The 27,428-nt window shown below is 35.6% G+C and overlaps 2 protein-coding genes across 2 annotated transcripts; one reads left to right on the forward strand and one right to left on the reverse strand.

Moving 5' to 3' along the window:
- The first annotated feature begins 8,077 nt into the window (after positions 1 to 8,077).
- LOC142523638 (sorting nexin 2A-like) lies at positions 8,078 to 13,363 on the forward strand. The gene is made up of 5 exons (XM_075627347.1): positions 8,078 to 9,323; positions 10,428 to 10,637; positions 11,021 to 11,281; positions 11,941 to 12,027; positions 12,924 to 13,363. Exons 1-5 carry the CDS (start codon positions 8,349 to 8,351, stop codon positions 12,996 to 12,998), a joined length of 1,608 nt encoding a protein of 535 aa, XP_075483462.1. The 5' UTR covers positions 8,078 to 8,348; the 3' UTR covers positions 12,999 to 13,363.
- Positions 13,364 to 18,105: 4,742 nt separating this feature from the next.
- Positions 18,106 to 21,177, reverse strand: LOC142525287 (putative leucine-rich repeat receptor-like protein kinase IMK3). The gene is made up of 2 exons (XM_075629530.1): positions 19,101 to 21,177; positions 18,106 to 18,913 (listed from the first exon to the last, which is right to left on the reverse strand). The coding sequence occupies exons 1-2, from the start codon at positions 20,974 to 20,976 to the stop codon at positions 18,297 to 18,299; spliced, it is 2,493 nt and encodes an 830-aa protein (XP_075485645.1). The 5' UTR covers positions 20,977 to 21,177; the 3' UTR covers positions 18,106 to 18,296.
- Between the last annotated feature and the right edge of the window lie 6,251 nt (positions 21,178 to 27,428).

Consider the following 27,428-nt stretch of genomic DNA (forward strand, 5'->3'; position numbering starts at 1 on the left):
AGGTGTTTCTTTGTTAAATTTGAATTAATTGTTGATTACGGCTTTAGTAGTTTGTAAGCTAGACTAACATTGTGGGGACCCGGACGCTAATTCATTCCTTAATCGTCTTTAGGAATAATTAAACCAACTATAATAAACAGGGTCTAAATTTTTTTTTTTAAATACAAAGCGGAAACGTAATGTAATTCAATTCAAATTACATATTAAACATAAATATAGAAATCTTGTATTATCTACAAGAATTCAACTAGGTTCAACTATATATCAGTGTTGAATCCTAAGTTGCCTCGAAGCCCGGATCTCCACGCTATCTAGTCCAGCCTCGTTCTCTTCTTGACCCTGATCCTATCCCACATGTTGCCATGCACACATACAAACAAGACAACAGCCGGATAACTCCGGTGAGAATTACATTCTCAGTATAAATCATGTATACATGCAATCGTAAAAACAACATAAAAGCATATAACAGATATTTCTAGCATGTATTCAAATCAGAATATAAATCCATATCAAGAATAAATCATATTCTAAACATGTACCATCATCAGGAACATAAATCGATATGTACCATATTCAGGGACATAATCAACATAAATCAATATAACTGTCAATTAGACTCATGACTCCACATTTTAGACTAGACACAATCCTAGCCTAGGGATCCCGGTTTCCAGAAGTTAGCATTCCCATATCGACCAACAGTAATAGAAAAGACTCCAGTTCTATCCACGTCGATAGGGTATCGAAATCAAGAAAACAAGTACATCAATCAAATCAATACAATAAGGTAAAGTATGTGATTTAAGGAAACTCGAGCCAAACCTCACTCGAGTTGTGCAATCCCAACTCAACATTAATTTATACATTTATCTTCTCGGTCCGACGAAGACGAAGTATCGAAGTCAACTCTGTCCATACCCAATCTGATAATGACAATCGAATAGATACAATATCAGTATATAACTCAGTTCAAAACCTGTTCTGATTAATACTCAAATCAAAACATAATCTGATCAATGCCAATCGATATATGATACCACATACAATCTCAACCAATACCGAGTCTGATCAATATCAATCAACTGATGTTTCGACGGCATACCAATACAGTCTCGATAACCCCGTCAATCCCAACATCATAGATATAATACCAGAACTCCTAATCACTATCGATATAACTCATAATTTCAACAACAATACAAATCTGATATCGAATCTCAATCAATCAATTCCAAAATTCATAACAATTCCATAATCAGTCCGTTTCTTAATCTGACTTCGATTCTATGATGTCTAACATGTCAAGAACATCATATATGACGTGTATTCAATTCCAACAACATCATAATTTCAGAACATGTCAAAACGTAACAAAACTTACGTCCAGTTGTAGCCTGCGTTGATAGGAACACAGTACTGAAGTCGGATTAGGAATCAGACGGACGGTTCTCTCGTAAATCAATTTCGAAATCACGGACGGAGCCTTTTCCCCGAAGCTTCCTCGGATAACTGAATGTAAATATTTCGTCCATTTACACACACATATATATATACACATGCATGCTCAAGGAAACGTAGCTCGTTCCTTTAAGAAACACGTCTCGCGCATATGCGCGACATCACTCGGCGCATATGCGCGAGACACCATTTCTCGGCGCGTGTGTCTCGGCATCTCTCGCGCATATGCGCACCTCACCTCGGCGCATATGCGCGAGGTTCTCTGGACAGAGTATACTACAGCTCGCGCATATGCGCGCCATCACTCCGCGCATATGCGCGGGATCTTCTGCCCAACTCGCGCACAGCTCGTGCATCACGTCGCGCATGTGCGCGAGTGGCACCTCCCTCGCACCTAATTCGTGTCTTTTCTCGTCTGTCCCGATCTGATCTGTTCCGTCTTTAATCACCTCTCACTTACCCATAATTCGTATTAATTATTGCCAAATCATTTCAGATTAATCTCAGATTACTGTAAATAAAATCTCGGGCCTTACAAACATGTAGTTGATTAGGCTATTTAATGAGTTTTTTTTCTTTGTGAATTTTTGATTAACTTATGTATGGAAAATAAATAGTTAGATATTTGAGGAATTCCCAAATCGGTTTCATCTACAACCCTAAAAATATTAATAGGCTAATACATTCTTAGTTTTTAAAAATCAAACACATTTCACATTTATGTTATAATAAAAACTTAAGTATATTTACCCCTTTCATATGGGTTTTATGCTTGATTTTTTTAAAAAACGAGGTCTAAAATACTATTAATTTTACATAAAATTTTTTTTTTATTTATTACATGATGTGTGTGTTGATGCAGTTATCCCTAAATTTAACTCTTGAATTTGAATTTTTTTTATTTCAAATCACTTCATCCGAGCTGCAAATCTTACTTTAAGTTAATCAAGGGCTGCAAATCTTACTTTAAGTTATTCAAGGGCCGCAAATCTTACTTTAAGCTAAGCTCCACTGAACTCGATTGTAGGACTTACTCATATCTCAAATACAACTCAAATCATACAAAAATAAATCGAATCAATCTTGGAAGCCACCGATAACTAAAAATTTAAGGCTGGATGTTGATGCGGGATTTGACAATCTCCAGAACCAGTTCAGTATTAGGGTAGTGGTGAGAGATACACAAGGCCTTGTTCGAGGTGCGCAAGCTTGCTTTATTCGACATCCAAGTTAGGTTAAAGGTACTGAGTCCGTTGAAATTCGTTGTTGTATGGATTTTTGCTTGACACTTGGCTTATCCAATATTTGCATCTTCTCGGATTCTTTTGAAGTTGGTCGTGCAGTGCACAACCCTAAAGGGGAACTTGGTCCACATGGATTATTGGCATTGGAAATACGATCACTTCTTGAGTCAACAATCTTCTTTCTCTTCATCATATGAGAAGGACGACAAATTGTGTAGTTCATCTTTTGGCTGACAAAGCTATCTTGCTTCATTGGAATCTATAATGGTAAGATGGAGACATTCCAACCTCGCTCATTAGTATTTTAACTCAGGGCTTATTGAATTAGTTTTATGTATGTCTCTTATAAAAATAAATTTGATTTTCAAACATAAAATTACAATATGGGTGAATATTAATAAATACTAAACCTATTATTTTTTTTATTAAAAAGATAACAACATAAACAATTTTTTTAAAAAGGTATATCATGTCTAAGAAAAAATAGTATGTAACGTCCCGAAAATTTGAAGGTCCACGTGAACCACGTGCATGCAAGTTATTAAATTTCTTTGGCATTTTATTTAATTGTTTTAAAAAGCATAAAATGCATGTTTATTTTATTAATTTGTGTTTAATTATTTTTATGCATGTTATGCATAATTCATGCATGGTAGAATTTATTCCATAAATTTTATAAGTTCACGCATTAGGGTTTCTAGGTGCATTTCACGCTCGAACGAGGAATGGAGACCGGAGAATTTTCAGAAAAATTATTTTATTACACGATTTATTTTTATAAATAAATTTAAAGCATTTTTAAGTGTATTTTTCAAAAATGAGAATTTTTGGGTATTTTTACCCGCGGGATCTTTAAATTTTATGGTACGCAAATTTTATCTAATCGGAAGACTTTTTAAGGGCACGGTAATTATTTTCAAAATCTTTCCAACTCGAGTTATTTTTCGGGAGTGCGTTTGGATTTAATGGGCCCACTTTTAAGCCTGTTAGACTTAAATATTATTTTTAAACTATTGATTAGCATTGAGGGCCCATTTAATTAATCCTAAACCCTATATTTAACACCAAAGTATCTCCCTAAGCTCCCCACTAAACCTAATTAAGTTTTCAGTAGCCGCCCACCTCCTCCACCCACGTTTCCTCTCGTGTATTGCTGCTGCTGATTGTCGGTGATACCATTTTCCTTCACTTCAAGCACGAAGCTTCATCCTCGGTTGTGATTCCTCGATCGTTTCCCTTAAGCAACCAGCAGGCACGCTTTGTATCCTTCTTTCTGCATCATTCACGCCATTATATACTGTTACATGTGTGATCGCATACGAAAAATGTTTAAACCCATTGTTGCTTCGTTTATTCGTCTTATTTGTGAAAACCGTATTTTATGCATTTAACTCACGTGTCTGATGTTTGGGTGCAAGGGGCTGCCGATCTAGGGTCCTAAGGAGCTGTTCATGTCGAGGGTTATGTTAGAATAACCTGAGAGAGCCTCGGTTCAGGTCTATGCAGGGAAAAGCCGTTCGTTCGGGCGCTAGTGCGTGCTTAAGGGCTAGATCGAGGATTGGTTCGGTCTCGGCTGTGCAAGGGGCGTCCCTAGCTCTGGAACAGATCATAGAGGGTCTAAACCATGGCCTAGGGTGCTTCGAACGTGGCTGATACGAGGTTAGGAGCCGCTTGAGCGTTGGACGTTTGGGTGATGTCCGAGTGCACTTCGTAGGGAGCTAGCGGTCGTGTGTGTTGTGTTTGATGCATGGAGCTGTTGGCTTTGTTCTGGTAGGTCCCCTAGGGTCTGGTCTAGGTCCACAATGGGCTGGTTCATGGTTGGCACGATGGATTAACTGAGGCGTGAGTTTTGGGAGAGAGGTGTGCATGAGGTGTTGAATTGGGATAGGACCGAGAGGTTGGCAAGTTATAGAAATTCCATCCGTGGGTTTGGGGGCCTAATGACATGTTTTTATGACCTTTTAAGTGTTTTTAAGATATGGTAAAAAGTTAGGGAGAAATTTGGTTAAGTTTCGAGTCGATTTGGGTTAAAACCGGGACCTCGGTCCAAGTTTTAAAACTATTCGGTTAAGTTGTGATTTTGGATCGACTTTACGTCTAGGAATGCTTTATAATATGTTTTGGGACATTTTAAGGAGTATGGTAAGCTTCGGGTCAATTTTAGAGGTCCAGGATTAAAACGAGAATTTTCGGGTTTTCAGGGGCAAAATGGTCATTTTGCACCCGGGGTGAGATTTTAGTTTGGCACCGCCCTGAGCACAAATATATGATATTTTAAATATTCATGCATCATTTTTACGATTTTTATGCAATTATGATAAATACGTTGCATGCTTGGTTTAAAGGAAAAGTTACGCATATGCATGTTTTTATTAAGTGATGAAAATGATGATATTTTTGAAGGATGAGAATTGGTTGTGACTGACGATATATATGTATACGATGACATGAGATATGATGAGCTGAGGCCCGGGCTCAGTGGGCGGGTAATGCTGTCGCTGATGTCCCCCGCCGCCGGGTACCACGGTTTTTATAGATGGATCCATCGATAGAGCTGATACGATAGAGCTGATACGAAAGTCACAACTAATGAACTGAATTCAATTAAAAGAAAATGTTTAAGTTTATGATGACACGATGAGCTGTTTTGACACGTATATGATGATATGAGATGACATGATTTTATACGACACGTTTACGTTATGCTTTTAAGTTCATGAAAGATATGTTGAGTATTTTTCACTGTTGTGTACTATGTATATGTACTTGTTATTAACGGTACACGTGTGTTGAGTCTTTAGACTCACTAGGCGTGTGTGATGCATGTAAGCTTGTTATTCTGAGGACTGGAGGTGCTGAACACTGAGTAGACAGACCTGGTTAGGGTGACACGACCCGAGGACCACATGTTTCCGCATTTTGTTTTTATGAGATTTGAGATGATATGAGCATTTTCATACGCTAGCTTTGATACGATGATGATTTTTCACAATTTTTACTCGTTTATGTTTACACACTATTTTTATTGTCAAATACTTATGATCATTTTTAAATGTTATTTCGAAAATGCGAGCTTTTATGAAAAAAAAATATTTCCGCGCTAGTAGATGTTACATAGTAGGATACTTCAATTATAAATTTAAGAATGAATTATTAATTAGAAAAGCATACTTGATTTTATTTATATATCTCAATCAGTAGTTGAAAGATGACTTACACAAAAAAATTTGATTCTTATATAATATGTTTTGCTAAAGGTGATAGCCAATATATTTTGGATGGATCTGGAGAAGAAGATAAGATAATAACTTAAATAAGTTTTTGTAAGCGATGAGAAATGGATTTGGATCTTCTGGTTTAGCTGAAAACACGGCACTCATTTTTAAATGAGATGATCAAATGATCAATTTTTGGCTGAAAACACAGCATTGGTCTTACAAATTTTCAAATTTATCTGTTACTGTGTGAGGTCCATGAGATGATCAAATGATCATATCATATAAAAAGTGCACAGCACTTAATATCGTGTTTTCAGCTACAACAGAAAATCCAAATCCTCAAATACTGTGTTTTCGGCCACAATAAAAGATCCAAATACATGAGAAACTATCGAAAGAGTAAATGACGATTCATAGAAGGAATTTGAGTTCACTGCATGTTGGACCCACTTGGCCTACATAATCCTAAATTTCAAATTTGGGTGCAATAATAATTAAATAAAAACTCGATCATCGCATTCTGTGGGAATAAATTATTTCAACTTTTATACGAAAATCATATAAACGTTTTACACTTCATAATTGAAAATAAATATATATACATGGAATATGTCGTGACAAGAAAAAATGATATATGATTGTTATTTATATGACAAAAAGTCACGTGAGATTGTCATGCGAATCAATTTTACGAGACGAATATCCGATTTTACAGGACCCAATCCTCGAAAAGTATTAATTTTTATGTCCAAAAGATTATTTCTACCGTAAAAGTAACATTTTTTGTAACTATATTATGAAAAAATATTGTATACTACTTATTTGAGTGAAAAATATTAGATAGACCGGGTCGACTCGTCTCACAAATATAAATATATGAAAATATTTCATAGGAGAGCTACTATATCTATACTAGTGACCCTTGCTTATATAATTGAACATTATAATTTTTATTATTTTCAAATAATATTTTTTCCATATTTTTATCTGGGTATAGACTATCTAATCTAAAAATTTAAAAATATGGATAAAAATATGAATAAATTTAAAAATATAGATAAATGATGATATAATTGTAATTTTAAATATGACCTCACAAAATCAATTAAAAAAGGAGTGGGTCTCATGTGAGACCGTCTCACGGATCTTAATCTGTGAGACGGGTCAACCCTACCCATATTCACAATAAAAAATAATACTCTTAGCATAAAAAGTAATATTTTTTCATGGATGACCCAAATTAGATATCCGTCTCACAAATACGACCCGTGAGATCGTCTCACACAAGCTTTTGCCTAAAAGTAGTTAGTGTAAGACTTCAACTTTAATTAAATAGTTAGATAATAAGATTATATTACCAACACTTTACTAACCTATGTGTGCAAGATAAACAAAATATTTTATTTATAAATAAACTCCATTTTAATATTTTTTTGTACAATTTGACAATATAGTGATACGCACAAATTAATTTATATTTTCTCATTAATGTATATTTTTGTAAATTTATAAACTTATATAATATATGCATATACTCAAGCTATTGCATTCACCAAAATTAATAAATAGTGAAGTACAACTCAAGTAATTTAAATTATACACAAAAATTTATGTGATGTGATCTCACGAGTCAATTACGTGATACACATATCTTATAATTGGATTATCCATGAAAAAATATTACTTTTTATGTAAAAAAATATTATTTATCATTGTAAATATGAGCATGATTAACTCATCTCACTAATAAAGATCTACGAGATCGTATCACAAGATACATATTATTAATTATATAATACACCAAACATTATGTTTCAATTGGTTTTTCGACAAAAATAATTATAGTTCTCATCAATTATTTTTCAATGTGAAACTCAAATTTTTTAAATTTTTGATAGGCCAATCATCATGTTATGAGCATTACGCCAATTGTTAATAGACAAAAACTTGTGTGAGACGGTCTCATATGTTATATTTTGTGAGACATATATTTTATTTAGGTCATCAATGAGAAAATATTATTTTTTATGCCAAGAGTATTACTTTTTATTATGAATATCAGTAGGGTTGACTCGTCTCACAGATAAAGATTCGTGTAATCATATCACAAGAGAGCGCTTGTTAATAAATTTTTGAAAAACATATATACAAAAGCGTTGAAACAAATAATCCTGTAATGTGTAATCTACCACGAGTAATTAACTATATCCTGGAAACACAAGGCATCGCCGCCTCGGCAGTCATCCGACCTCCGCCTTTCCGCCGCCGCGAGTAATATTCACCTTCTCCGCCAATTCTCTACTCTCTATCACAAATTATTACAGTAATTAATGGTACTGTATCCGATAATTTCACAATCTTTAGTCCACTTCTTCGATCTTTATCTTTGAGCTAAAGACCCCCAATTCAGAGTGCCTAGGGCATAATGATGGAGCAAATGGAGTCGTTCACCCTAAACGATGATCCTTCGAATGGCTCAAAGCCATATTTCGACGACCCTCTCTCTTCGTCTTCGCAGTTTGTGGAGATTCCGACTGATGATGCTGGTGATTTGCGATCTCCCCCGCAGAAACAGACGCCAATCCCTAGCCACAACTCCATCAACTCAATACTCGAGCCCCCGTCTTACGCGGAAGCTGTTTTTCGATCCTTTGACTCGGATCAGGTGGATGCTTCTGATATCAACGGTCACGATCACGCTGGATTGGAATCACGTTCTTTTTCATCCGATTTCCTTCGAATCTCTGTTTCGGATCCGTTGAAGGAGCAGGAGGTATCTGGGTCGTTGGTACCCGGAGGAAGTTCGTATTTTTCGTACTTGATTACGACTTTTACAAATTTACCTGAGTTTAACGGGACAGAGTTTAATGTTAGGAGGAGGTTTAGAGATGTTGTAGCCTTATCGGATAGGTTAGCCGAGAGTTACCGTGGGTTTTTTATACCAGTAAGACCGGATAAGAGTGCTGTTGAGGGTCAAGTGATGCAGAAGACCGAGTTCGTCGAGCAGAGACGTGCTGCATTGGAGAAGTATCTGAGGCAGCTCGCTGCCCATCCAGTGCTTAGAAAGAGTGAGGAATTACGGGTGTTTTTGGAGTCTCATGGGAAAATGCCATTGATGAGGACTACGGATGTGGCATCAAGGATGTTGGATGGAGCTGTGAGGCTTCCGAAGCAGTTGCTTGGTGGTGAAAGTGGGGTTGGGGCAGCGGATGTGAGTGAGGTGTCGCAGCCTGCCAAAGGAGGGATGGATTTGCTGAGGATTTTCAAGGAGCTAAGGCAGTCAGTGGCTAATGATTGGGGTGGGGCAAAGCCAGCGGTTGTTGAGGAGGACAAGGATTTTTTAGAAAGGAAAGAAAAGTTGCAGAACTTCGAGCATCAGCTCAGTAGTGTGTCTCAGCAGGTTACACTACTGTCCTCTTTGATTTTGCAATTGCTATTAAAGATTGTAACTTGATAAACGTGGCCATATTTTTGTTTTTAAATTAAATTCTGAAAATTTTAATCTATGTGATTGTTGATGATGTTTTGAACAACCAGTTGGTTCATACTGGAGCATGGCTTATGATTCTTACGTCTGTAAAACAACAAAATATATGTTAGTAGAGATGGATTTAACATGAATTCAGAAACAGCTGTTTCTGAGTTAGGTGGAATTATGTCCACCATTTTATCTTGCCAAGTTTAAGACTACCCATCTCTAAAAGCAGTGGGAGTGACATCGGAGAATTGTCGATGACTTTTGTTTGAAAATGCTGATGACATAATTATTTGTCAAATGGATATGACAATTTTTTTTCAAAAACATCTTGAAATTCAAATATGGTAGTAGCTGCAGCTGGTTGTGCTGTTACCATTTTGCTAGTTTATTTCTTTGAATGTGATGGTAAATCAGATGTGTCAGAAATTGTATTTTGGAGGGAAAACTCTTGATCGTGGAGATGTTTCTTGGTTGAATGAAAATTAACATGATGGATGAACACTTTACATTTTAAAATGACAAGAATATTCATTCCCATAAGGCACATTGGCTTAGAAAATAAATTTTGTTGATATCAAGAATGTGAACACTTACCCTTTTTAAAAAAAAAAAAGAATGTGAACATTTATACGACATATTTCATTATGGAAGATTCATCAATTTTTTTTGGAATTTTGTATGTTCTGTTAATTGTTTATGATATTTGCTTTAGTATTTGAAATTTTGGAGTGGTTATCTGAAATTTTTTTAGTTGTATAAATAGTTTTAAATATTAAAACAAGTTCTTAAACCCTGTCATTGTGCAACATTGCCTTTCTTGTGAAAATATAACCTTCATTGATATAGTGAAAGTGTCAAAAGTTGGAATTGTGCTTGGTTCATTGGCAGACTTGCATGTTGGGAAATGTGAACTGTGAAATATGCATTTTATTCAGTTATTGCATTCTTTTATTCGGAAATTTATTTGCAAAACTCATGGTCGGTAATCTTCGGTCAATATTCATGTGGTCTCTATTATATTTACAGGCTGAATCTCTTGTCAATGCTCAGCAAGAGATTGGGGAGACAATGGGTCAACTAGGGTTGGCTTTTGTCAAATTAACGAAGTTTGAAACAGAGGAAGCTACTTATGACTACCAAAGAACACGTGCTGCAGACATGAAAAATGTGGCGACTGCAGCTGTAAAAGCAAGCAGATTGTACCGGGAATTAAACTCTCAAACCGTTAAACATTTGGTAAATCAACCGGAGTCCCCTTTATTATTGAACTTTGAATCTCGATGAATGCAATGCTATGTTTCGTACTTGTAACTTTAAGTGCATTCCAATCTTTCCATTTGTGCTCTATTTAGTTTTTTTTTTAATTGTTCGAATTTATGTGGTAATATTTAATTTTCATTTTATAGTTTAATTGCTTCATCTTTAAGTAAAGGTCTTTGAGACTTTGACCAATACCTGTTGGTTTAGGTGGTAAGAAGTTCAGTTATCCTAGAATATGGTCTCAGAATTAGTCTGGGCCCAACGTGGCTTCAGTATGAAAGAGTTAGACAGAAAAAGTAAAGGTTTTCGATCGCTTGTCGTCAGATGTTAGTCTTACTGAATCTTTTTTTTTAATGTAGGATAAACTTCACGAATATCTTGGGGTGGTGCTAGCTGTCAACAACGCATTTTCAGACAGATCTAGTGCTCTGCTCACTGTACAGACCCTTTTGTCAGACTTAACATCATTAAATTCGAGAATTGAAAAGCTTGAAGCTGCTGCATCGAAAATATTTGGTGGGGATAGATCAAGGGTTCAAAAAATAGAAGAGTTGCGAGAAACCGTAAGAGTAACTGAGGCCGCTAAGAATTGTGCTGTCAGGGAGTATGAAGGAATAAAGGTATGGTCTCTAGTTCTGGTGGACTTGATGAGAAAATAAAAGATTGTCATTTTGTTAATGTTCCCTATGCCTGTTAAAATTCTATAGTCTAAATAAAAATTTTCTTGCTAGATGTATGTATGTATATCAAGTTGCTCATTTTACTTGTAATCCATAAAAGTTGATATAGACTCCATTGTTCCTCGACAAAAATTGATAGTCTCGAGCCAATGCGTAATACTTGCAGCATGGTCTGAAAACGGTTGAAATCCTGAATATGTTGATATTGTTACCAAAGACAACACAATTGCGTTATAAAATGCTTCACCTTCTCCACTCTGCCTTGAGATAACAATTCATTTGTCTAGAAGATTCCTCTGTGTTATTTGATTTGATCAGATATTTTCAGAACAATTGCAATTTGTCATATGATTAAAAACTGCAATTATCTGGTCTGACCTTTTGATTTTTACAGAGTACTGTAATTTTACTGTTCGAACTAACACAATCAATGATGCAGTGATTATGATTTAACTAAGTACTCCATAAATTGAAATGTATATCCTCATCGTTTTCAATTTGTTAATCGAGCATTGCTAATTTGTAGTTGAACTACATAAAATTTCATATTTATGAAGTTTTTATTCATCCATTAAACTTATGAATGGCCATACATACAGGAAAGCAATAAAAATGAGTTTGAGAGACTTGACCAAGAGAAGCGTGACGATTTCTTGAGCATGCTGAAAGGATTTATTGTTAATCAGGTAGTTTGTTTTCTCCGGAAGTGAATGAATGTTATTATAGACCTGATCTCGGTTCAATTTGAACTGTGAATTGTAACCTGACATTGAATCCTTTTGGCTCGAAAATCAGAACCGAAATCAAGGACTTGTGATAAGATATCAATCCTTAAAAATAAGGAACTGGAACTGGAACCATACACCTCTCTAAAGTTCTTGAAAGCCCAAGTACAAGTAGACAGTTTAGCCTAGGTAAATAAATTACTTGAATTATATAATTTGTTCAAACCTTGTTTTTAATTTTCTTTAGTTAATAACTTGTATTATAATAATCGAATAGTTAGATTTAGTTTGATTTCCTCGGAAGTGTCTCAAATTTTTATGGACTGTTAAAAAGTTAAATAAGTATCATGTTAAAATCAGTTCAAACCATTATTGAAATGGAACCACAATTGAAACATCTCCTGTCTGGTCGTGCTTCTATTGTAATGGTCCATTTTAGAATCGTGATTAGTAAAATTTTGTTAGCATTATTTTAATGTCAAAAGGATGATTTTTTTTGCTTTTATTACCAAAATCACACCTAATATGCTTTCTCAATAAGAACTTCAATGCACTAGTAATATATGACTCTCCATCCTTTTGAACTAAGATCACTAATTTGTAAGGAGCTTGAACAATCTTGATTCTTGAGAAGGTTCTATTATTTTTTCAGTTTTTTATTATTTTCCTTACTGGACTGGAATCACTGGATTGAATGTGGTTGCCTTTTGTGGCATCAGAGAGAAGTAACGCATGCTCCCAATGTACACTACGTGACACTGTTTGTCAATGCATAAGCATTGATGGCTATTTTTACGCTTTGATTCCTATACTTCTGTGTCACAAATTGTGTTTTCTTGGTATGGGAATGATAATAGGCTGGATATGCGGAGAAGATGGCCGACGTTTGGGAGACGATTGCTGATCAAACACGTGGATACATGAAAAATTGATCATTGCCTCTATGCAGGCTTTCTCCCTCAGAGCCCCAATTCCTTCGATGGCATCCCTTGTATTTGAGGCATCTAACGCTGCACAATTACACCCACATATGACATGGCTATAGCTCTAGATTGTCCAGGTTGTTTTGCCACTTTTCTTTGTTGATGTAATTCGTTAAGAGACACTCATCAAGAACCACCTTTTTTAAAGTGGTAGTTTTCGTGGTACGTTGTCTATGTATCTCTTGATTTTACTCATGTAAGCATTGTAAGGTTCTTTTGATCTGGGATTGTTGTTTTGGGCGACGGATGTTGGTATTTAGGCTGAACCGAGGCTTCTCATACTCGAGAGTCGAGATTGGCTAAGGCTTAATATATTCCATTGCGTTTATGATATAATAATAAAGATAATTCGAAGATTGATCAAAAGCCATAGTATCATAAGCAAAGTAAAGCGAAGTGAAAGAGTGTACGTAGTTAACTGGTACACTTGAAGATTGGGTTGAGATCGAGCAAATAAAAGGTCGCATTCTTCAATAATTAAAAAGAAAGAATATTCATTAATAGTTGTACATAAAGTCGAGCCATGCCCTACCTTCAACATTCCAATTCCATCCCGATTCTGACCCAATCCTCACCATGACTCGAGTCCGACCAGAACCATTGGATACTCGAGCTCTTTTACAAAGGTAGGCTTGGCCCATGTTTTTTTTCTTTTTAATGAAAATGACTTCATTAAAATATGGTAAAAAGTTAAAGTACAAGTACACCGGGCATACCCGGAAAGAATTAATCCCCCCAACCACCCGAATCACAAATCAATCCATAGTATCAAACATGTCAGTAGAGCTAAGAATACAACGAAAAACAATAATCTTAATCTTACGCACCAAGTCTTCAATCATATGATCTTCTTCATCGAACATTGTCCTATTCCGAGCATTCCAAACGGTGTAAATAGTTGCTGCAAGAGCCGATAATCACATCCTAGCTAGAACCGATTTCCCACCATAAGTTGTTTTGAAGGCTCTCAGAATTGCCGTTGGAGATTCCATTCTTTTAGACATGCCTAGCCACACTCGAATATCCTTCCAAATTGCCGAGGAGAAAGAGCATTTGAAGAACAAGTGATGTACTGTTTCAGGCTCGCTTTTACATAATACACGATTTCTCAACAACTAATGGAAGCCGATCTCTTGTCAGGAGCTTCGCATGAGCCAGAAGCCAAAACGTAAATCTGTGTTTGGGTAGGATGAACGATCGGCTGATCAGTGGTTTCCAAGGCCATTTACCAGTCGAGTTGTTGAAGAAGTCATATGCACTACGAAACCCGTGATTACGAGCAAACCATGAATTCAGCAAAGTAGAAGCAGCAGCCACCGAACCTGATCTACGAAGGAGCTCATCCCGTAATGAAATGATTTGCTTAATTAAAGGTGATTCATCCTTGTGCCATCCCCAATGCCAAACGTCTCCAAAGTGACTATAAATATGATTAACCCATTTGATCCACAAGCTCTCCTTTCTCAATTGTATCTTCCAAAGTGTTTTAGCAATTAAAGCTTTGTTCCAAGCCATCAAATTCTTTAGTCCAAGTCCCCCATCCTCCAGTGGCTTACACAGATTTTCCCACGCAATAGGAGGATGTTTGGAATGCCAAACAAATTTTCGACATAGAGAATAAATGGACGAAATTACACAATTGGGGATTGGCAAAATAGATAACCAATAGCATTCAATACCTTGGACCACCGATCTGATTAACTCAATCTTACCTGCATATGAGAGGGAGTGCCTAGGCCATGAATTGATCTTAACTGCAATGGCATCCACAAGTTTGCAATAATCCGATGATCTCAATTTCCTTGCAGCAAGAGGGATGCCGAGATAGCGAAACGGTAGTGTACCAGGCGAGAAACCAGTGATGCTAAGAATATCTTGTTTGGTTCTTTCATCCATCCACGACAAGTATATATTCGACTTGAGTAAATTGACTCGCAATCCAGCCATGTCCCCAAACTCATTCAAGCAATTCATAACCAGCCCAACACTCACAGCATCACCCTGAGACAGTAGTAGTAGGTCATCAGCATAAGCCAAATGCGTAATATGAAAGTTAAGGCACTTAGGATGAAAACCATACCTCGGAGATCTAGACATACATTTTAACGATCGAGAGAAAACTTCAATACAGAGAGTAAAAAGATAAAGAGATAGAGGATCCCCTTGTCTTAATCCTCTCTATCCCTTAAAATGACCATAGAAATGTCCATTGAGTGCTATGGAGTAGGAAGTGGTTGAGACATATTCCATAATCCATTTAACGAACTTGGGAGGAAAGTTGTAAAGGATCAGAATCTCCTCCAGAAAAGTCTAGTCCACAGTGTCATGTGCTCTCTGAATATCTACCTTCAAAATGCACCGGGGCCGGTGAAGACGACTTTCTCCATGGCTCAGTATGCAGAGCTCTATATCCGAGATATAGTCCGATTGCATGGGATCTCAGTTTCTATTGTGTCTGACAGAGATCCGAGATTCACATTGTCCTTTTGGAAAAGTTTACTTGCAGCTATGGTTCGAGGCATCTTGGTTTTTGGTGGGCAAGTCATCGAAATTTGGTTAAACTTTAATAAGTTTGTTTATTTTTTGTATTTTAATTTCTCATCCATATGAAGATATGAAGAAATCACTAGTATATGTTACCATTAGCATTATTAGATGTCGTGACATCATTATACGACGCGATATTAACACTAAATTGAAAAAAGATTACCAAACGTACCGTACGAAAAACCAAAAAAAGCCAATTAATTTGTTGATGAATTTTTGCAATTTTCCCAGAGGGGAGGGAGACGCGTGTCGACAATTTCAAGTCGCTCTTTACCGAAATTCTGACCAGATTTAAATATCACGCGAGAGATAATTCTTGTTTCAAAGAAAATGTTGGGGTAGGCGGAAGTCCTCCACAACTTCCTTGCAATACCCACAACTTTGGATTCCGAACCCGAGCATTCGAACGAGAGTCACGGGGCGAGGTGCACTTCAAATGAAATAGATTGTCGCATTCTTTACAGCCATAGTAACAGAACCTTGTGTCGCTTTGTTCCTCGCAAAACTCACATAAATTGTTGTCATCAGAGTTGGCGATACCAGTACAAGTAATTTGGTAAAGAGGATGTATGTCGTATTTATGCTTGATCTTTCCTGCACAAACGTTGTCGATGATGAAATCACAATCAAAACATCGGTACAAAATACCATAGCCTGTCTTCGGATCAGCACAACATTTCTTGATCGTATTGCTTTGACTATTGACAGAGTGTAGAAAATGCTACATGCTTGTGTGGCGCATGTTCGATAAATGGCACAAAAGCGCATGGAATATGCAATTCAACACAACCTTCATCATCATCTTTAAAATTTTAGTAAGAAAATCCGTTGCCAAGAAGACAGCAAATGGAACAAAGGCTTCTTTTTACTAGCTGGAAGGAAGAGCTGGACATAGTTGATGGAGATGAAAATGGCATCTGGAAGATTGAGAGCAGGCATAGAATGGGGGATCAATGCATGCTAGCTAGCTACTTCGTTGTTACGACTGCTCTCAGTCAAGTTTACGATCAAACGCGGAATTCCCACCAGAGTTCAGTCCTAGTAAATCTCCTACTATCCAACTCTGATCCGGTCGTGGAAGATAAGTAACTCCTAGATCTTTCTCTAAAAAAATTAAGAAAACATACCCTTCATCTGTTCAGTTGAATATTTATTACTGAAAACGTAAGAAATTAAGATTATGAAGTTCATTATCATAAGTCCAAGTATTAAGACAATTTTGTTAAAAAAACAAATTTCTTTTATGAACAGTTTTGTTTCTAAGAATCAAATAAAAATGTATCTGTCTCAGATTAAAAGTTATAGAGTTCTTTTTACGAGTTCTTTTTACAACTTGTAAAAAGAACTCTATAATATTGGAAGATTGCAGATGCTGCAGAAATGATCGCGGTTAAAGTCTCATCCTCAATATTTTTTCTTCATTGAAAATCAATGGATGCTCATGGCTAAAATGTTGAAGCTGATCCATATCTGAATTTATAACCGATTAAACACTAGGATATGATGTTATGATACCTAGCTCTTGGGATTGAGTTAGGTCCAAGTTCCAATCTTAACATGGTATCAGAGCCCGGGTTTTGTTGGACTGCCTATAATTAGGTCACCCATGTAAACTCCATGCTCCAGATGTTCATTCCTGGGCGTGAGAGGGGTGTGTTAATTGTCCCACATCAATTGGATAAATAACCTTGGAGTTGTATATATGGGTTTGGACAATCCTCCCCCCTTGAGCTAGCTTTTGGGGTTGAGTTAGGTCCAAGTTCCAATCTTAACATATGAAAAATACTCTGTAAAAATGGAAGATGGTCGTCCAGTATGAGTTATATAGATCCAATTCCTGAAGAATAAAGCAATATTCACCAACACATTCTACTTTGGTCTTTCACATTAAAGAATACTAATCGGTGAAGTAAGGATATGTTTCATATTATCCTCTTGAGCTTCTGTGAGTACGGATAATTCATAAAGAAAAAGAAAAATATTGTTCTTTTTTTATCCCTACGTTTACATCTATATATGATTTTGGTTCATATATCATAAAAATTCAATTACTTTTTCAACTTTCATTTTTTTTTAAAAAAAATTGGTCTTTTATTTTGCAATTTAGTTCTTTTTTCCATGTAAATGCTTACATCGTAATGGACAAATCAACGTCATGCAAAAAAAGACCAAAATTATGGGGGGGAAACAGAGATGATAGACTAAAAATGTAATTTGATAGTTTATTGGTCCAAAGTCCCAAAGAGTAAAACATAAAAAGTTAAAAATTGCCATTCTCCTTACAAAACTTTGTGACCCAATAATAGTAAGACATATATGTATAAACTTTTTTTTGAGAATTTATATAATGACTTTAAGTTATTGGATTCTTTTAAAAAATAGAAAACGTTTTTCTTACTAAAGTAAGGTGCCTGTTACAACAACCTTATGAAAAGTATTTGTTAGTTAGAGTATTATGACCAAGGACTTGCGTAAAGTTTTAATGATACGTTAAATAATAGAAGAGCAGATGTATTTTTCTACCAAACAAACAATCGTCTCGTCTTTTCCATCAAAGGAGAATGGAAATTAAGATGGATTAACATCTAGTCAATGCCTGAATCCTTGAATGAAACACACCAATTATATATACAGACTTCACACTTAAATTTGGAACAATGAAAGAATAATGGAATACTAATATTAATCTACTAGAATTCTTCAATCACTAGGTGATGGTACTGCTCCAGCGTCATCGCCTGAACTTGTTGTAGCCGTTTCTGGTCTAATCTCTTCCAGTTGCTGCATAATCTGACTCGCCTCTGGTCGAGCCGAGGGCGAAGGATCCACGCAATGTAATGCCAGTTTCAGAGTATTCAACAACTCATCACCAATTACTGAGGCATCCCTCATCAGTTCAAGATCAAAAACTTCATTAGTCCACTCCTCTTTCACAATGGAGGCAACCCATTGAGGCAAATCAACACCGTTCATTGCCTCTCCTGGGGACTTCCCGGTTAAAAGTTCCAACATGATCACTCCTAAACTGTAAACATCAGTCTTGGTGGTGGCCTTCTTGAGTTTGACAAGCTCCGGTGCTCGGTATCCCAGTGCCCCTGCAGTGGCAATAACGCTTGAGTTTGTAGTAGACAACATCAACCGGGAGAGCCCGAAATCTGCTATCTTCGCATTTGTGTGCTCATCAAGAAGAACATTGCTTGATGTGAGGTTTCCATGGATTATGTTGACATTGTCATGAAGGTAGATCAGCCCTCTCGCCATTCCTTTAGCTATTTTCATTCTATTTGACCAGCCAACGGGTGTTTCCGGGGCACGAGCTGCATTAAGAATGAGCAGCTATTAGAGTCTGTTGTTCCAACTCCTTTTTATGAAGTCAAAATCAATTCAAAGTTAAATATGCTTCTTTTCCAAAGATAGTACTTAAAAAATATTTTGCCAGTGTAGTTTTTAAGCTAATCCAAACTTGCAATTATGGATAAAAAAGTTGAATGAGAATTGACTTACCATGTAAATAAGTTGCAAGATTTCCTTTAGGCATGTAGTCAAAAACCAACAACTTTTCACCTTTTGGACCTAAATAGTAAGCTCTAAGGGAAAGAAGATTAGGATGTCTGATTTTCCCGAGTGCATTAACCTCAGTCTCAAATTCCCTTTGCCCTTTAGTAATCTTCTCTCTCAATCTCTTCACTGCAACTTGAATTCCATCTTCCATCGTAGCTTTATACACTGTTCCATAAGTGCTTTTCCCCATTATCTCTGCAGTAGCACACAAAAGATCATCTGCACTAAAAACCATGGGCCCGTCAAAATGCACAAGTTTCCCTCCAGTTTCTCCACTTGCTTCGACTTCACCGGCAGGAGTGCCCTTTTCACCCTTGGCAGCAGCAGCCGCTCCTGCGGCCTGTCCCTTTTTAGCTTCTTTTACCATTTTTCTTTTTCTTATCAAGCAGCAGAGCAAAATGCAGCAAGTTATTACGAGAATTATGAGGAGGATCCCTGCTGCAATTATAATAATATCTTTGATACCGAGTTTTCGGGCTCGTTTTTTCGGTGGTGGAGGAACTTCGGAGGAAGGTGAAACGGGACAAGGGGTTGTAGGACTGTATCCACATAGTTCAAGATTGCCAGCAAAGGCGCTTGAGTTGAATCTTTGAGTAAGTTTAATAGGAACAGGACCAGAAAGGTTGTTGAATGAAACATTAAAGGAATCAAGATTTGGTAAGTCACCAAGAGAACTAGGAATTTCTCCACTAAGGTTGTTATAAGACAACTCAAGCTCCTTGAGCGACGAAATGCCGCCAATCGTAGCCGGTATACCACCAACTAATCCGTTATTACTTAAATCAAGAAACAAGAGTTTCTGCAGATCAGACAGACTACCAGGCAAGCTCCCATTGATGAAATTGTAAGAAAAATCAATTGTTCTAAGGCTAGAGAGGTTGCCAATATCCTGAAATAAAACTCCACTCAGTTGGTTATGACTAAGTGAAATTTCTTGAAGCAAACTCAACCTGCCAAAAGAAGAAGGAATCCCACCACTGAAAGAATTGTGATCAAGTGCCAAAGATTGAAGTTGAGACACATTTTTCCCATCATTCCCCCAAGAATCTGGAATTTGGCCGGAAAGATTGTTATTTTGAAGAGCAAGGAACATAAGTGAAGAAGATTGTGTAATACTAACTGGGATTTGACCAGACAACTGATTATGACTAAGATTAAGCCTAAACAACCTAGTAGAGTTAACAATTGTAGAAGGTATTTCCCCAGACAAAGAATTATTACCAAAGTCAATTGTTTGAAGAAGGGGACACAAACCAAGTGAAGAAGGGATCGAACCAGAAAGTCTGTTGTTGAACAACTGAACACCTCTGAGATTAGGCAAAAATCCTAAAGAAATTGGGATTGACCCTCCAATAACATTGTCGTGAAGACTTAGTTTCCTTAAAGCTTGAAACTGCCTTATTTTTTCAGTGATTCTACCACCCAACCCTCTCCATGGAAGCTGGATTACTATTACCTGGCCCTGTGCGCATTTAATCCCTTCCCAACCACCTGAACAAGCTCCATAACCAGAGTCATTCCAGCTTCTTAAGAACCCTTTTGGATCAACTAAATCATGTTTTAAGGCTTGAAGGGCTTGGTAATCTGCTTGTGTGACCACCACACCATCCCAAGATTGGCTTGAAACTGGCACAATGACACAAAATAACAGCTGAAAAATCAAGAAATTTTGGGGGAAGAGAAGAAGTAGCTTTCTTGAAAATGGCTCATATTGAATCTTCCACTTCTCCTTCTCTCTATCAGTAAAATGAGACCGAACCTCATTTTCTTGAGATGGACTCGGGTGTAAACCTCCGGAAACGACATTCTTGACATCCATAATCAAGAACAAAACTTCCAAAATCTGGTATATGAAATATATGTGAAAGAAAACCCAGCCTTTTGTTGTTAACAAAAATTTATACTACACTTTGAAGTGAAACATGAGAAAGGAACAGTACGTTAACAAAGATTTTGGAATTAAAATATGAAGTGGGAGAGTGCCAATGGCTGTGGGGTTTTGTGTAACGAGGCACGTGAATTGGTGATATTTTTTATGAGACTTCAAAGCACGTAAATAACATTATGACATATATTTAGTAGCTAAATAAATATTCATTTTTTAAAAAAAATAAATATTTAAAAATATGGGTTGACATAAAAAAAGTTTGTAGTCCAACCACATACGCAAGAAACTTATCTTACATAAAATATAGCAAAATTGATGCACATATGATATGATAAATAACTTGTATTCTACTAAAAATATTTGACGTTGTATACGACACTCCGTAGAATATTTTGTTGTCCTTCACGAGTGAATTCGATCTCTTCCTCAAAAAATTAAAAGATTAAGCAGGACTCTCATATTTTACTATCGATCCATATCGTAGTTTTCAGAATCCATTATTCTCATTTGATCATACTACACATTGTGAAATTTACTCTACGTACAATGTCAACAACTTCTGATTTTAAAGAAATGATTAAATTTAAAGAAGTTTAGAAAAATTAGAAATGAGCAGTGTTTGATGAATAAGTTATTCTAATTCTAACTTTTTACCAAAATCAATTTTGTAGAAGTTCGATTACAAGTATTACCGTTTTTGAATTTTAATTAAATTAAGCAGAAACTAATACAGAATCTAAGTTCAAAGAACACACGAAACTATTTTTAAGACAGAAAGTGAAAACTTGAATAATCATTTATTTAGTGATTACAAACAAATCGATTAGGACATGGCAGAATACATAATGCACGAGCCGATGGTTCTTTTTCTTCACTGCCCTGATGCTCAACGGCTAGTTTCTTGATTTTATTGCAGGTAATTTTGCACACAAGCCTAGGGATTTTTTATTTTTTTTTGGCTTTTTGGGAACTTGGGTCCAATAATTACTTTAATTTTTTTGGTAGTAAATGAGGCTCCCCTCTGTCCCCATTGGCTTCCAACGGCTATCTTTTTCATGTGGGGCTGGTCAACTTTTGGTCATGCTGTAATAGGATTTTGGGGTTGGATACTTGGACCCCAAATTGCATGTGGAATGACAAGAATGTCCTTGACATTTTCTGTGAGCTTGTGATGTTTCTTGGTGTTTTTTGAGGTTGTTTTTGTCATATATGGAGCTTTTGCACGGCTTGTTGTCCCTTTCGTAGGTTTATTATTTTAAAATTATGGGAAGAAAGTCCTTTTTGTTAGGTGATAGAACTAAGAAGATAATAAGACAATGATCATGAGTTCAAGCATACGAGGTTAATTAACCAATTTCACGTAAATTTATTTTTTTAATGCAACGATGTTCGTTGAATTTATCATAAAGATAATATATTTACGCTGCGTTTGGTTGATAGGATTAGGTATGTTTATTTTTTTTAAACCTACCTAATCACTCGTTTGATACGTTTTTTATTTAACCATGTCAATTTCTCATATAAATGATTATGTTATATTAGGTAGGTTAAAATAATACCTCCTCACCCCCTAGGATTATTTATCACACTCTTAATCCATCATATTTTTCCAATTTTACCCTTCTCCTAAATCCAAACTCCCCAGCACTTCCTTCCACCGACCGCCCACCACCGCCAGCAACCGCCGACCGCCGCCGCCGGCGACCGTCCGACCGCCGCCGCCGGCGACCGTCCGACCATCGCCAGTCGATTCCGGCCGACCACCGCCAGCCGCCGCTTCCGGCCGACCACCGACCTACCGCCGATCGTCGGATTGGGCCGTCGCCGGAATAAAGAAAAAAAAAAGAAAAGGGCAATTTCGTCATTTTATCAAAAAATTCAAAATTATCACATACTTAAAAATCATACCAAACATAATATTATTTTACATCATATATTACATTTCTATTACAATCATTTTCTTTATCATTTACATACTAATCATTAGTTTATTTAATCCTTCCAACCAAACGTAGCCTTAAAATATGTGAACTAAACCGCTAAAGTGAATTAGAGTGTTTCAAATATTGAGTTCCAAAGGTTACCTTTAGGTTGTGTTTGGTATGAGAGATTAGGTGGGTTTATGGTTTTTTAACCCACCTAATCCCAAGTTTGGTACGATTTTTATTTAACCAAGTCAATCCCTCCTATAAATGATTATGTTATATTAATGGGGATAAAATAATCACTCCTCACCCCCTAAGATTATTTATCCAACTCTTAATACATCTTATTTTTTCAATTTTACCCTTCTCTTATATCCAAACTTACCACCGCCAACCGTCGCCGCCGATCGCCGACTGCCCGCCGAACGCCGCAGGCCGACATCGATGTCGTCGGCCGTCCGCCGCCACCGCCAAAGTGGAATGGCACTTTTGTCAATTCATCAAAAAATTCTTAATTATCTCATTCTTAACAATCATACAAAACATAATATTATTTTATCATTACATATTATATTTCTACTTCAATCATTTTTTTCTTAATCATTTCATAATTTTATCTTCTAACCAAACGTAGCCTAAGGTTTATTAGTAAGTTAGATGGCATTATTAACCATAAAGATTTTAGGAAGAATTATTGTGAGACAGTCTCACGAATCTTTATCTGTGAGACGAATCAACCTTACCGATATCCACAATAAAAAGCAATAATTTTTCATGGATGACCCAAATAAGATATTCGTCTCATAAAATACGATTCGTGAGACCGTCTCACACAAGTTTTTGCTACCATAGGATTTGTTTCCTTAAATAATTACTAAATATCTTCGTACTTGTGAACAAAAAAACTAGTATATAAGACACAATGATAATTTTTTTTGCAAAAATAATGCACAAGTTCGAATATAAAAATATTTAGCTTAAAAACTACTTAATTTAGATAGTTTTGTTTTATCCATTTTTAATTTTAATTTTTTTTTGAGGGGAAAAAACAATTTTTAGTATTCGGATCCAATAATGAAAATAATTTTTATATTTTTTTTTAAATATGAAACATAAGCCCTAAAAGCCATATTTTTTAGCTTTGACTCTATTTTCTAAATATATTTTTTCAAAAACAATATGTCTAAATGCGACCTTTCTTGTAAAATCAAAATATTCACCACAACAAAAGCTTCAATCAACAACACTCATACGACAACGATTTTTATTAAAACCATTGTCTTTTTTCTTTTAACAACAGTTTTAACAAAAACCGTTGTCGTAGCCTAAAAAACCCCGCTTATAGACAACGGTTTTTTTAAAAACCGTTGTCTATGAGCGTTTTTTTTGCTACAACAACGGTTTTTAAAAACTGTTGTCTAAGATCTTTTTTTTTGGGCTACAACTTAAAATCGTTGTCTATGAGCGGTTTTTTTAGACTACAACAACGGTTTTTAAATACCGTTGTCTTTTGGATGATTTTTTTGGGCTACAACAACGTTTTTCAAAAACCGTTGTCTACAAACCGTTGTCTTTCGGATGGTTTTTTAACTACGACAACGGTTTTTTAAAACGTTGTCGTTTCCTAGTGTTTTATTTGGTTAAAGACAACGGTTTTCGAAAAAACGTTGTCGTAGTTTCTAATTTTTTTTAAAAAATCGGTTAATATTTAGCGACGGTTTTATAAAATATCGTCGCTAAATTTAACTTTAGCGACGGTTTATGAAACCCGTCGCTCAATTAGCGACAGTTCGTCGCTAAATTTAGCGACGGTTTTTAGCACACTGTCGCCGATTTACTTTAGCGACGGTATTTGAGTAAACCGTCGCTAGTCGTCGCACAAGTGTCTGTAAATATCGGACTCCTTAGTCATTTTTTTCACACCACTAAGTCATTTCCTTAGTTAGTTTTACTTCTTAATTTTTTTTTTCTTCCACGTTTTGTCCACGATTTTCCTTAATTAAATTTTAAGTTAAAGATTATAAATATATTAATTTAGTAAGATTGTTAGTATATTTTGTTAGGTTTATAAAATTATAACCGTAAATTTTTTTTATTTTACGAAAAAAATAGCGACAGAAATCATAAACAAACCGTCGCTAATTACAAACCGTCGCTAATTAGCGATGGTGATCATAATATAAACCGTCGCTACTGTGCGACGGATATCCAAAACTGTTGCTATTAGCGACGGAATTGTTTAGAAAAACCGTCGCAAAATTTTTGTTTTACAACGATTTTTCAATGCTACGACAACGGTTTTTCACCGTCGTCTTTAGACGTCTACGACAACGGTTTTTCACCGTTGTCTTTGAGCGCACCCTTTTAACCACAGTGCCTTTAACAACGGTTTTACAAGACCTACAACAACAGTTTTTCACCGTCGTCTTTGATGTCTACGACAACGATTTTTCACCGTTGTCTTTGAGCGCACTATTTAACAAAAGTGGCTTTAACAACAGTTTTTTTGACCTACGACAACGGTTAAAAACTGTTGTCTTTCGTCTTTTTTCTTGCAGTGATTATTTTAAATCTAATTTATATATTTTCTGGAATTCTTATTTTGTTGAAATTTTGGCACCCATTTGTGGGTTCCAAGCCCTCAACCACATGAACTTCAGGAATCACAATCATTATAAAAGTTGATTCCGGCTGTTGGTATTGGCAATTGGCATAGAAAGTTTGTCCGAATATGTAAAATGACTATTCCATGGTATTTATACGAGGTTTTTCTCTTTAAGAAAGTCCCCGAGAATGTTTAGTTGATGATATATTAAAAAAATGGCAATCAAGACTTTAAGTAAAGGGAACATATGATTAGTCGGGAGAAATCCGGACATCAGAGTTATATATATAAAGTAACAAAGACTCGAGTAATAGTAACTGTAATATAAAAAATATATAAAATTTTAGAGGAAAATTGCATTGTTTTATAAAATGTTATGATTGTACATTTTCTTGATATTGTCGTTAAAGATTGAACAAAAATACTGATCATCAGTTGACTCTATGGTTGCACTCTCGGACATTTGAAAGAATACTGTCGGTAAAATAAGTCAAACAAGTCTCAACTATATAGTTCATAAAACCAATTTATTAATTATTCAGAAAATAGTAATTGCATAATTATAGCCCACATCGTCAGCAATAATGAGAATTCAATCCATTCATCTGTCCCTGATTTATATATATATATATATATATATATATATATATATATATATATATATAGGTTTTGAAATATTGTTGCAAGCAAAATCAATATAGGCATAACCAAGATTTCTTGACCAGTGAGTAAATATTTAAATGATATTTTTCTAGGATGCCAATGAACTCTTCTAACAAATTGAGTAAACAATTTTCGTAAAACTACTATGGATATAGAATAATTGTTATATAGATTCATTATGTAGTTGCGCTTACCCGGACTTAACAAGAACACAAAGAAATAATTATTATACAAGACAAAATTCTACGTGTATAGGAGTCAACTATTGAATCATTAGGTCAAAATGCTACATAACAAGAGCCACATTTTGAATATGTAGAAATCACATCTAGATTCTCGACATTGGTGGATCGAGAGTTAGCCTACGACGAGAACAATGTACTTTGGATGAGTGGTGACTGTGATGATTCTATCACTCATTGGTTAGAAAATTGTATTTAAATTGAATTATGAGATACATATGACTTCTACAACAATCTGATTTAACCATTTTTGTAAAACGAACACATATTCAGACTAATTGTTATAAGAATTCATTGTATAGTCGTGTTTATAAGACGAACCGTGTCTGACAAGTATACGACAGAGTATGGAAGGGAAGAAATCAGAGCCCCCTAATCCAACGCCTACCGACAAGAGGAACTTCCTTATCTGTGGTCCATTATGGACCGAAATTATTTCTATGAATATTAATTTTATGCACTACCTAGATCATATGCATCACAATATGAAATAAATAAGGGAAAAATAATAGAATGATGTTACATGTACATCGATATTTGTACATCAATTTGTACAACACAAAAAATTCAATCTGTCAAAATCTCACTATATATTGAATACAAAATCTCACGATATAACAGTAAAATCTCGCGATATAGTGATCGTAAATATTGCTGTAACGATATATTAATTGTACCTTTAACATTATTCAAAATAATAATACCAATATCCCACTGTGAACGAAGTTTTAAGAAGCACGACTCGTGGCGAATCATAGAATTTAAGCATTATGATTTATAAGCTTAAAATGTTAAAACGGAATTTTGCATACAAATTGTTTTTATTGATGTTTAATTATATTTTTATTATATCAATATATAGAGTTGATAAACCAATACATAAACATATAAAATTAGAACTAAATATATACATATAAAATTTGTAAAGTCTTAAAAGCACAAAATTCA

The sequence above is a fragment of the Primulina tabacum genome, chromosome 14 (assembly GCF_025594145.1).
Source record: "Primulina tabacum isolate GXHZ01 chromosome 14, ASM2559414v2, whole genome shotgun sequence".
Lineage (NCBI taxonomy): Eukaryota > Viridiplantae > Streptophyta > Magnoliopsida > Lamiales > Gesneriaceae > Primulina > Primulina tabacum.

Excerpts from the sequence above, each read along its gene's own strand:
- LOC142523638 (XM_075627347.1), top strand. The coding sequence starts at position 8,349 with ATGATGGAGCAAATGGAGTCGTTCACCCTAAACGATGATCCTTCGAAT. Across the intron at positions 9,324-10,427 it reads TCAGTAGTGTGTCTCAGCAG|GCTGAATCTCTTGTCAATGC; the intron begins GTTACACTACTG and ends TTATATTTACAG. Across the intron at positions 11,282-11,940 it reads GGGAGTATGAAGGAATAAAG|GAAAGCAATAAAAATGAGTT; the intron begins GTATGGTCTCTA and ends CCATACATACAG.
- LOC142525287 (XM_075629530.1), bottom strand. The coding sequence starts at position 20,976 with ATGGATGTCAAGAATGTCGTTTCCGGAGGTTTACACCCGAGTCCATCT. Across the intron at positions 18,914-19,100 it reads TCTTGCAACTTATTTACATG|CTCGTGCCCCGGAAACACCC; the intron begins GTAAGTCAATTC and ends TTCTTAATGCAG.